This window comes from Alligator sinensis, unplaced genomic scaffold (genome assembly GCF_000455745.1).
Source record: "Alligator sinensis unplaced genomic scaffold, ASM45574v1 scaffold12_1, whole genome shotgun sequence".
NCBI classification, from domain to species: domain Eukaryota; kingdom Metazoa; phylum Chordata; order Crocodylia; family Alligatoridae; genus Alligator; species Alligator sinensis.
In genome coordinates this window covers 3,251,224-3,262,244 of record NW_005841973.1, presented here as the reverse complement: position 1 = coordinate 3,262,244, position 11,021 = coordinate 3,251,224, and the positions used below count along the sequence as shown (strand labels likewise).

General features: G+C 44.1%; 1 protein-coding gene across 1 annotated transcript in view; it reads right to left on the bottom strand.

The window, feature by feature from the left end:
* Window positions 1-11,021, bottom strand: part of EXOC6B (exocyst complex component 6B) — a 197,696-nt gene that overhangs the window by 1,957 nt on the left and 184,718 nt on the right. The window contains exon 8 of the mRNA XM_014518640.2: window positions 7,121-7,297. Coding sequence (XP_014374126.2) covers window positions 7,121-7,297 — 177 coding nt within the window. The remainder of the gene's footprint in view (window positions 1-7,120; window positions 7,298-11,021) is intronic.

Below are 11,021 nucleotides of genomic sequence, written 5' to 3'. Positions count from 1 at the left end.
ATGCGACAGTCCAGTGCTCCCAACAATAGCTCCCCGGGGCAGAACAACAGAAACGAGAGAGATGCTTCACCTGCCTGCAACACAAACTACCACCAAGACACCCAACAATTCTCCATGAAACAGAATATAAAAGCAGAGGTTTCTTTTTTCAAAGTGTTAGCAGGGGCGAACAGTGGTTCCCAAAGCTACTGCTGGTGGCCCCAGGTGACATCTGGCAAGGAAGGTGTAGAACTGGAGGAAGCAGGAAAGGAGCTGATGCTTGAGGGGCTCTCTTACCAAGGAGTGCATAAGATTTTAAACGTGCTTTACTACTGAAAAAATATTAAAGCCAAACTTGCACAATATACCAGACAGTGCTTTAGAACCAATTAAGACCTCCAACTGAAACCTTAAGATTTGAACGGACTGCTTATTTAAAGCGTTTCCAGACACCCATGTTCAACTTCTGTATAACATGCATTAAAACCACCTACACGTACTCGAGCCAAGTGCTCAAAAACTGTACTAATATCCAGCCCCAGGTTGAAATGTGCTTATGAGCAAGAGGAACACCCAATTTCCTTCACATGCAGCTGCAAGTTTGATTGAAACGCCACGCCCTGTCTTTGGGGCTCTTTTCAGACTCCATCCTCCGCACGTACAAAATGCTGGAAACAAATGACTGCTGTAAGTTTTAAAACATTGCCCAGCTATCTGCATTGTCCCTGGACAATGGAAAACAATACTTTTATTGCTCTCCTCCCATTCATTAGCTTTCCTGGTTAGACTGTTGTGTAACTTCCACCAGGAACTTATCAAAAGAAAACACCGTCAATTAAAAGTTTTGTATGAAAATCCTACGGGGCTGGTCCATGAGAAATGCCATAAGGACTGATGTCAGCATGACACCACGTTTCTTATGAACTTTCCATTCTGACAATGCTCACCCTACAACATGAGGACAAAGCTTAACACGAAAAGCACTGGAGGGCACGGGAAATGAGGCACCCTTGAAAGCCAGCGTACTTCTGCCCGCAACGATAACTGAGGCCTTCAGGAGAACAGACATCGCCAACACACACGCTGATTGCAAAGCTTAACCAACCTCTCCCCGAAGCACTTGTTTTACCCTCTTAGCAAAAGCTTTTTGGCTTTGTGTTCAAGGACCAACAAAAGATTTTTTTAAGCCAAAAGGAGAGGAACCTATAAAACCTCTGAATTGTTGTTCTGGGGTTTTGTTTTTTTTTTTGTTTGTTTGTTTTTGGGGGGGGTTTGGGGGGGGTTTGTTTGTTTTTTAGGAGGGGGTGGTGGAAAACAGCCAATTCTCTGCTGTCAGCACTTCTACTAATTCTCCAACGTTAAGTACAGAAAACATTTCCAGCCAACCTGAAATTCTTCCATCTTCAAACAGAAGCAAGTCCTCAGACCTTAACACAGGTCATCACAAAGCTGAGCTGTCAGTCCAAATCTCTCCCTTTGAAGTGCATTGCCAGCTAGGATACCTTCTGCATTAGCAAGACGATAGCTCATTTAGCCTTTAAGATGCGATATCTTTTATTAGACCGAGTAGTTGGAAAGAAGTTCTTAGCAACTTTTCGGTGATTGCACCCAAAAGCTTGCTAAGAACGTTTTTTTCCAGCTACTCGGTTTGTCTAATAGAAGATGTCACATCTACCCAAAGAGCCTTGCACCTCATGGCTTAGGAATACTTTCCTTTGCTTTTCTCCCAAGCTTGCCCAGAGTAGACTGAACCTGTGGCTCTTGTTGCCAGTATACAGAAAAAAAGTCTCATTTAAGTCTGGAAACACTTTCCTAAATTCCAGCGAGGAAAAAATCCCATAGTCCTATAGATACTTTTCAGTGCCCATCAATTTGAGTGCTCTATTTTTTGTACTCCTCCAGTTAAACATGCAGAAAGCACCTTCTGAAGTCCACACCTAGTAAGGCTTTAGTCCAACGCATAATATTTAGCGAGCGCGGAGGGGGGGCTGCTCCTCATCTCTCCATGTAGTGCAGGTTTTTTTGGGCCAAGCATCTTCACTGGCCTTAAAGAATAAAGCATTTGTCAATGGAGGAGCTCTACTCCTGGCTTTGCACGTCTCGAGTACACCTCATTTCATCTAGCTAGATGTTAATGACACTGCTGTTCTTTTATCCCCAGAGTGAGGGATTATAAAAAAGAATCGTGCTCTAGATCTGCTGCATCGTGTGTACTGAGACTGCCTTAGGGCATGGCACACATTAACCCACAGATAAAAGCTTGCTCTCCTGGCACCATCTCATGTGTGCAGTAGTAGCATTTACTGGATAATCCTTGAAAATTAGACAGCAAATCCTGGAAAATTAGACCCTGAGGTTATGGACACATGAAGGCCGCATTCATTGGCTGGAAGCAGAGCATTCTCTCTCCGATTAAAATGACGTTTGCATAATTGTGAGGGGACACAAGACAAGGATGAAGCCCTGTAGATCAGGGAGAGCTGATCAAGCAATGTTTTCCCGGGAAACCAGTTCATCTCTTGATGCAGGGTTATCTTTAAGGCTGTCTCTCCCTGCTCCCAGAGTGCTGGATAGAGCTGACTTGGAGTGTCGTAGCCTTCATTCCCACAGTCGGATCAACCTGAAAGAGCGCCAGAGCCTGACAAATGTAGGCTACGCCTAACACCTGCTGACATCGAGTGCCAGACTTTTCCCCAAAAGGAAGTACTTGGAATCTGCCGATTTCTTCTTGAAGGCCAGTACGTTCTTACCCAGAGCACCTCTTCCTTTTCAAATACTCCCCGCCCCCAAAAACAACCAGGCCATCAGTTCCAGCCCGTCTACTTCACGGGGAAAATGTTAGACTCGGAGATGGCAAGTCTTTTTGAAAGGGAAGAAAGATGGGGGCTGAGGTAGAGAGGGTATCATCCCTGTAGCACTCAGCAGATCTAAATATGAATGCACAGACATCTTGGCACGGTCAGATAAAACAAAGAGACCCCTTTTCTCTTGGCCTTCTGGATAGTCCTGTTAAAGGACAGCTGGGGACTAGCAAAAAAAAAAAAAAAAGAAAAGACCTTTGGCCACAAAACCCAACACCTGGATCCCTTCTTCCCCAACTGAAGGACATTCAACTTAAAACCTAAAGTTAGATTTCTTCCCCTCCCCATCCAATTTGTTGTATGCAAATCGAGAGGAAATATTAATCAAGTCTTAAGACTCAGGGGTAGACCACTGCTCCCTGGTTTAATCTGCTTGGCGCTCCTGAATGAAGAGTGAAGAGCCAGCCCTGCCCAGGCTGCGAGGTCCATGCACTAGTCTGGTGAAGAGTCCAAGATCCCCCTAGAAATATCCCAAAAAACATGCCTGAGTGGTCCTAGGCCAACACCACTACTCGCTGCAGTAGATAGGATGAATAATTTCCTCCTAGTAGAGGATAATCTGAGGAGAAGCACAAACATTGTCCTTTTCCAACTGTGAGGAGAAATGCATGAATAGCTGGGGCTGGATCCTGAAGCCCCTTCACTGCTCTTCTGTTCACGGCAGTCGAAAGCAAGAGCACAAGCTGGCAGAGCAACTGGAGATCCATGCTCGGCTTTCCTGCCGACTTGTGGTCAACAGCAGTGGCTGCTGAAGGAGACTTTCAGGGCCTGTTGGTCCATGTGCCCCGAGGATGCACCTTACAGAGGACTTCAGGGATTTGTGCCAGTCATGTTTTGTATTTCATTGAGAGCTAACCCTGGATAGTTCTTCTGGAGAGAAAATCATAGCAGGGTACCAAAGAAACAGGCGTCTATCCTTCTGTAACCTGCAGCATATGAAGGATGAGAAGACAGCGCTCTCCTTTAAAGCCATTTCCTTGTCTGCTGTCAACCACAGCTCCTTCCTTCTGAAGTCTAAGCACCATGATGGTAGCTAAAGTTAGGAGTCAGCCCCTTCCCACCCTGAGGTATTGTGGCTGTGAAGACCACCGGTTTGATCAGAGCTTGGGAAACTATTAGGTTTCTTGGAGACCGAGGTCTGCAGCACATCTAATTTGTGCCTGCTCATCTGCCACTAAGACAGAGATGGGTGAGAAAACGGGGATCTCCAAGCTTAACAAACTCACTTGGGGTGAACTTGGCCATTGCCTCTGAAGCTGCAAGCCAATGCTAAATACTTACCCGAGTAAAAAGGTTAATACCATACTTTTCGGTAACGTTCTCTAGGCCACTAATAGCTGCATTTCAGCGTGCTCCCTTCCGGATGATAGCAGATACATTTGCACTAATAAATGATTGTTTCCTCTCCTCAGAGCCCCCTGCCCGTGCTCCCAGGAGACAGAAATACAATTAAGACAGTTAAACGCTTCCTTTGCCATCAGCAACAAAACGTGTGAAGATATTTCACCACTCGTCTTGAGGAGTTAGTGAGGAAACAAACAGGAGCTGGCTTTTCAATTAATGCCTTCAGATTTGAAGTGGGCTGAGTAAACATTTGTGCACTCGCTAATGACAAGATGCTTAACCCCTGCCACTCTCATTAGTGCTCCCTCCGGACCTGCTGCAGCTTCACGACGGATTTCATCACCAAGGACAGCAACTGCTCCTTTCGGGACGGACTCCTGTATTTGCAAAGACAGCTCTGCTGCCAGTTGAAACCATCCATTTTCCAGGAGGTGCCATTAAAACAGACACGAAAGTGTCTCTAACTGCCTAAGGAGCTAGGGATCGCAGAGGCTTCTTCGGTCGTCTAATCCATCATCCTGCCAACACGAAGCTATTCCTCACCATGCGGTTGATTAGCCTTCTGCCAGCCTAGCTTTAACTATGTCAAGAAATCAGGGCTGCCACACTTTCTCCAAAACTGCTGACGGCTCGATAAACCACACCACTGGGACACTTCTCCTAAATTTAGCCTAAAATACTCTAGCTTCATCTCATTTCTCCAGTTTGCTGTTCCAAGTCATTCCTTTCCCTTAATACTTGTGCCTTTCCGCTATATGCAGATTTAACAAGCCCCGCGTACCCTGAAGCACACCCCTGAGTTCACCAAGCAGGCCTCTCCGAAGGGCATTTTTACCTTATTCTTAAGCAGGCTGGACATAATGGACACAGACCTAGTCCAGAACACAAGGGGGCTGGTAAATTAAAATATAATCAAACCATTAATAAATCCATATTATTCCTCAAGAAGAGACATTCCTACCCTTTTTCTATATGCTTCCCCTTCACTGTAAATGTGAAATTGGGCAGAAATAGTAGTACAGCACAAAAACTCAGTGAACCAAGCTGAAGTATGGAGAGTCACCATCACACCCCAGCACCATCGGGGTCAAAAGGAGGAGCCCTGTCCCTCCTTCTGGCTGCTGCCTTGAGGTGACCCGGTAGCAGGAGAAAAAAGAATGAGAGAAATGATCATGAGAGGAAGGTACCAAGCAGAGAATAAGAAGCTGGCTGAGCGGCACACAATGCTGCACTCTCTCTATAGCAACACAGGGTATTACAACCACAAGCCTGCCCTCTGCCTCCTACCCTGGCTTCCCGTAGGATGTCAGTCAAACTTCAGGATACTCTAGGGGCTAAAATATATAGCTCCAGGTTAAAAACTGGGGTCAATTAATTCCCTTGGCACAGTGCTACTCTCTAACCCGACAGAATTAACTCACCACCTAACAATCCTTAACCTTGCCCCGCTATACTTCAGTATGTCTATTAAAAAAATCCAGACCTAAAACATGCGCGCTTCAAAACAAGCGACCAACGCTTCACCACACAGGTCTCTCTCACCGGGGAGTGGATGAGAATAATCAATCATGTAACAGATGTTAATTATGTCACGTAATGCATTAGCAAATGATGATTAGATACCATGCCAGTGGGTACAGTATTGTAAGAGATACTGAATACAACAGAAACAGACAATGGGGCAGGGAGTCAGACTGTGCATTCAGGAATCTAGCAATAAGGCTAAGAAGAGATATTGCATTTATGCCTGGGTAAGTTGTGCCTGTTTGTCCCAAAAAAAAAAATATCCCAGGGTTGGCATGTACACACACACACACACACACACACACACACACACACCACCCTTCTAACTGGGGCTTAGTGAGCAGCTGAATACAGTGCCACTTTTCTTCCATTGATTCAATGATGAAATCGCAGGATAACTGTACAGACATACATTGCAATATCCCAGGATAAAACTATTATTACCTCTTATCCAGGAAACTTTCTTAGGATTTCTCTCAGGAAAAATGGGAATGGTATCTATACAATTTCACTTTGTCCCAGGGGGGGAAAAAAAATGGTTTATCCTGGGATAAATGTGATACCCATTTGCAGTCTAAGGCTGAAAAACAGCAGTTGGATTCCTCCCAGGACAAAGTCTTTTACTCTAGGTGTAAGACTGTACAAGCCCATTATGCCATCTGAAGTACCTGTAAAATACCAAGACCACCTCTCCCCCACCCCAGCAACTGGGACTAATTTAAGGAAATTGCCATTCATATTACAGGTGTAAATGACTGTCCCTGAACCTGCTTTGACGCATGTCAAATCTTGGGGCAATCAAACTTGGGAAACGTCTGTTTTTAGCCTAAGGGTCAGAAAAAACACACTGTGCGCGCACACACACATTGCACATTGACTACTGGCATACCTCTTGGACTTCAAGGGAGAAACACAACCAGAGAATTTGGCCCTGATCTGGGAAGCATTCTTAGCATGGTAGGATTTAAACCTGAACCAATACAGAACCAGGTATTTAAATGACCTTTATAATCAGTTTGAACCAGAGATGTTCATTCACCGTCAGCCAAATGTATGCAAAAGGGCAAAAAAAGCTCTGATGTTTCATAGACTTTTTTCTTCTTTTAACTTAAACACCCATGAAGGATATCAGATTGCCATCCCCAAAACAAGAATGCCAAAGGAAGAAACCCTGACCTGGCAGAACCACTGATTCTGGTTCATGTTGAGGCTGCCAACAAGATGTTGACAATAGTTCACAATAGTCCATGCAAGAAGTACCTGTTCACTTACGAAGTCCACTAATCAGCTTTCGTAAGATAAAAGCCAAAAGAGGCTAAATGCAAACCGGTGAGCTAGGTGAGAAGTGCTCTTTGTCCCATTAGCAATCCCCCAAGATATCTAGTCTCCTGGTTTCCACTTTATACAGTTACCTCTTCATCCTCCTCCTCATCTTCAACATCCAGGATACCCGAATCCTGCTCAGACATGGGGCTAGTGTTTTTTACCTCCAAATCTGAGCCTGCACAGACTTCTTTCTTGGATTTCTTTCCACCGCCTATCCTGGGATGCTGAGACACAATGTTATCCAGGTTTCTTTGCTGCTGAGCCTAGAACCAAAGCAGATTAAAAGTTTTATGTTAGTTTCTACAAATTTATGACTTGGGGACAAGAGATATTAACTATTCAGAAACTACTATAAAAAGGGGGAAATTATGGCATACTTTCAACTCTGCAAAGCTATTTCACGTGTTTATTAACCTAGATATTCCAAAGAACCAAAAGACTCGTTTGAAAACCATTTGAGAGATTATACAGTACAGTAACTAAAAGTGTATCACGACTCCTTACAAATCAAAATACCATCATCATCAGGCTGCCACACTGATCTCTTTACAACACACATGCATGGTATATTAGACTATAGGCCATATGGTGACTGTCACAAGATTAATTTAAAGGACCTACTTAACTCTTGGATATGTTCCTCTTTCCAACCCATGTCAGCACAAAGCCTTCCACATCTGGACCCCAGAGATTCCTGAAAGCATTTTTGTGGTATCCTGGGAGAACTTAGTTGTACCGTGCTGATCTGTGTGACCTATTGAAAAGGTACTTTGCCAAAACTCTTGCACGGGTATTATCACCATGATTCAGGGACTGGAACAGGTAATGCAACAGAAATGTCTTCACACCAAAATTAGTGTATGGGCCTCTGGGAGAGTTTAACTCTGGTTAGAGTTTGGCCTCTTGATCTTTGTTTCTAGGGAGGATTAGTAGAATTGCCCTGTTGCAAAAACTAAAATTGGATTTTATTATTAAAAAACGTGACCGACAGACGGGAGAATTGCCTAGATTCAAAGTGCCACTGTGCACCTTCAAACTGAAGTGCAAACCTGGAACCGTATGCAGATGCTACTTCCCTAACCACAAATGCAACCCAAGGCAAACAGGACAGGCTTATTCTGAAGCAGAACCGGTGCTACGCACAGGATAAGATTCATTTGGACTACATCATGTTTTGTATTTGTCAGTGATGCCGAGGAGGGAAAGAAAAGAGCTTGAAAACTCCCATTTAAAGGGGTAAACTTTCATGAATGTATTTGGAGGGAGAGTCGGGGGAGTTGATGAAAAGAAATGTTTGCAAGCATGCTTTCTCCTGCTCTGTTTGCAATCTGGAAACTGTGATATTGCACTACCATGGACAAAACTTGGAAGGGATGGGAACTAGAAACCAAAGACTTTTCATTGCCCAAAATGAGGAGCAAACAAAATATTTAAAACAGTGAAAGGAAATCAGAGATCCCCCTCTCCTTTTTTTGTTTTAAACTTCCAAATATATTAATCACATCAAGGATGACAGCCGCTCTTTTAATATCAATTCCTTCTTAACACTTGTACAACACTTTGCCAAAGGCAGGGTAATCTATCCAGATTACAGCTACAAAGGAGCTGTAAAGCTGAGCTAACATGCTATGTTAACAAGCATTTGATGCGCAAAATACACCAGGATCTGTTATGCCATAAAACCAGTCGTGTTCAATGTATTCATCTTTAATTGAGAAAAATTACATTCAGATCAAAGAACTTTAAAAGAAAAAGAGCAAGGCAAGGATGACCAGCGTCCGCTGTAACGGACTGATGGAGATGAGCGTGAATCAGTTTGAACAGTAAAGGCCAATGAAGCTACTTATTGTACTGTCACAGCACAATCTTGACCTCTAGTGGTTGGAAAGCAGTAGAAATAAGAGTAATTGTGTCTTTAAATGACGAGAGGGGAGGAAAAATAATGGCTAAGCAACAGAATTAGCAAAAAGATCCCCTCCTAAATCCCTCTCTCAGCAACAGGGATTTAGGACAGTCTCAGGAAAAGGTCAGTCTACCTGCACTGCGGAAGAGAAGTCTTGCTCACAACTGCCCTACTTTAAACTGGGAAACCTAGTGGTATACCCTAGATTAGCGTCCAGGAGCTCAACTCCATAAAAACCTGTTGCAACATCATAAAAAGGAGAATGAGGAGTTAAAAAATAGCAATAAGTACTTGCTCATTTCGCAACCCAGAGACCTTGGGCTTGATTCTGCTCTCAGATACACCCATTTACATCATCGACTACTCAAGTGAAGCAAAATGAGGCAGGAACAGTGAATCCATTGTAAGCCATACCAAAACCAGCCAGTGTTTCCCTGAAATCTCCTTAGCTTATATAATCATGTTTCCACTTGCCCTTTTTAAAGAGAGAATAAGCAGAATTGTGTCTCAGTGGACTCTCTTGCAAAGTTTTCCACAAAACCATCTTTAAACGGATCATTAAACAGGTTGTACAAAGAGAACGTCTAGAAAAAATAAATGAAAGCAGTCATGGGAGAGCAGAGCCTGACTCGGTGCAGCGAGGATGCTGCAGCTTAATCTGGTCTTTCACTGCCCAAGCTCAAAATATAACAGCCTTACCAAATCACGCTGGAACACAGAATTAAAGGAGGAGAAGAGAAGAGCTCGTAAGCATGCTCAAAACATCAGAGCAGAGGTCAAGTTGTGCTCCTTCCCGTGTGTAGATTAACACCTTGCTTTTGTTTGGAGGCAATACGCTCCCCAATTCAGTTTGCTCTTACGCACACAGTATTAACAGCAGTACCAAATAGGTTTTGAACAACAGAAAGGATCAGAACCAAACCCCCCGACTGAAATATACCTCTAACAGACAGAAACGTCGCGCCCAGATCGGGGCGTTCAAAACCCAGATCTGAAGGCAAACCTTCCTGAGGTTGAGCTAGTCTGGATTCACCCTGTTAAAAGAGAAGGGAATTTCGGCAGCAAATCCAAATCCAAGCCCCTCTCTGAGGTTTATATTGTGGTTTTAGTTCAAGCCCATCTCTATTAAAGATTATTCCTCCTTATTTTTTCTATCCCACCACCCACAGATCTGTGAAAGGCAGTTAGAGAGATTCCCATGACGACTTAAAGCTTCTCACCGTGCGAAGAACAGCTGCACACTTTTATGGACTACAAACACGTCCCCGATAATAAAATAAGCCCCTCAAGCACGGAATTTCCTAAAAGGACTACATGCATCTTCGTTTAGCTCAGAAACTGCTTAAATTATGCTTAACAAAAGCAACACAGCCATCGTTTCACTCTGGAGGAGGTTCTCACACCAGCTGAATGCTCAGTGTTGCCAATGCGCTAATACAATATTATGGCAGCTTGCATTTCAGCGACACTACATATCCTCTCCTGCAAGTGCGACAGCAAGCTTGAGGAGTAGTCCACAAAGCCCAGATCCAGCGAGGAAGGAGGGTGCAATACGGGTTGATTTGGTAATCCAGGTATTGCATTAGAGCTCTAGTGGTGGGGAAAAGAGCGGGATTGATTTGCTATTAGTTGTGGGTTTGGGTTTCATGGGTTTTTTTTTTTTTAAAAGCTTGGCGAGAAGCAAATATGGACTAAAGTGACCTGTAAGTGAGAAATATCAAGTTTTCTTCAGCTTCAGCAGACTTGGGTGAAGTCACTGGAGTTTCGGTTTCACCGTGTGCGAGAGCGAGTCGCGGAGAGGCCCAAAGGAAGCAGCACACATTTCACCGCCAGCCAACTCCCCCTTGCCTGCACCTTCCAAGCCCCCTTCCCTTCTGGGTTTTGGCAAGGAGAAAGCTCTGCAATATGTTTGACACTGCACATAAAGAATGAAAAATGACCTGCGGAGCAGGCACATTTGGATTTTAACATTCTGTTTCACATAAAGGCATCTGTAGGAAGCCCAGAGAAGAGGCCACATCAAAGCCCAGGCGACACTCCTGCCTGCCCTCGGAAAATAGAGTAACCTGGAGCTGAAGGGAAGG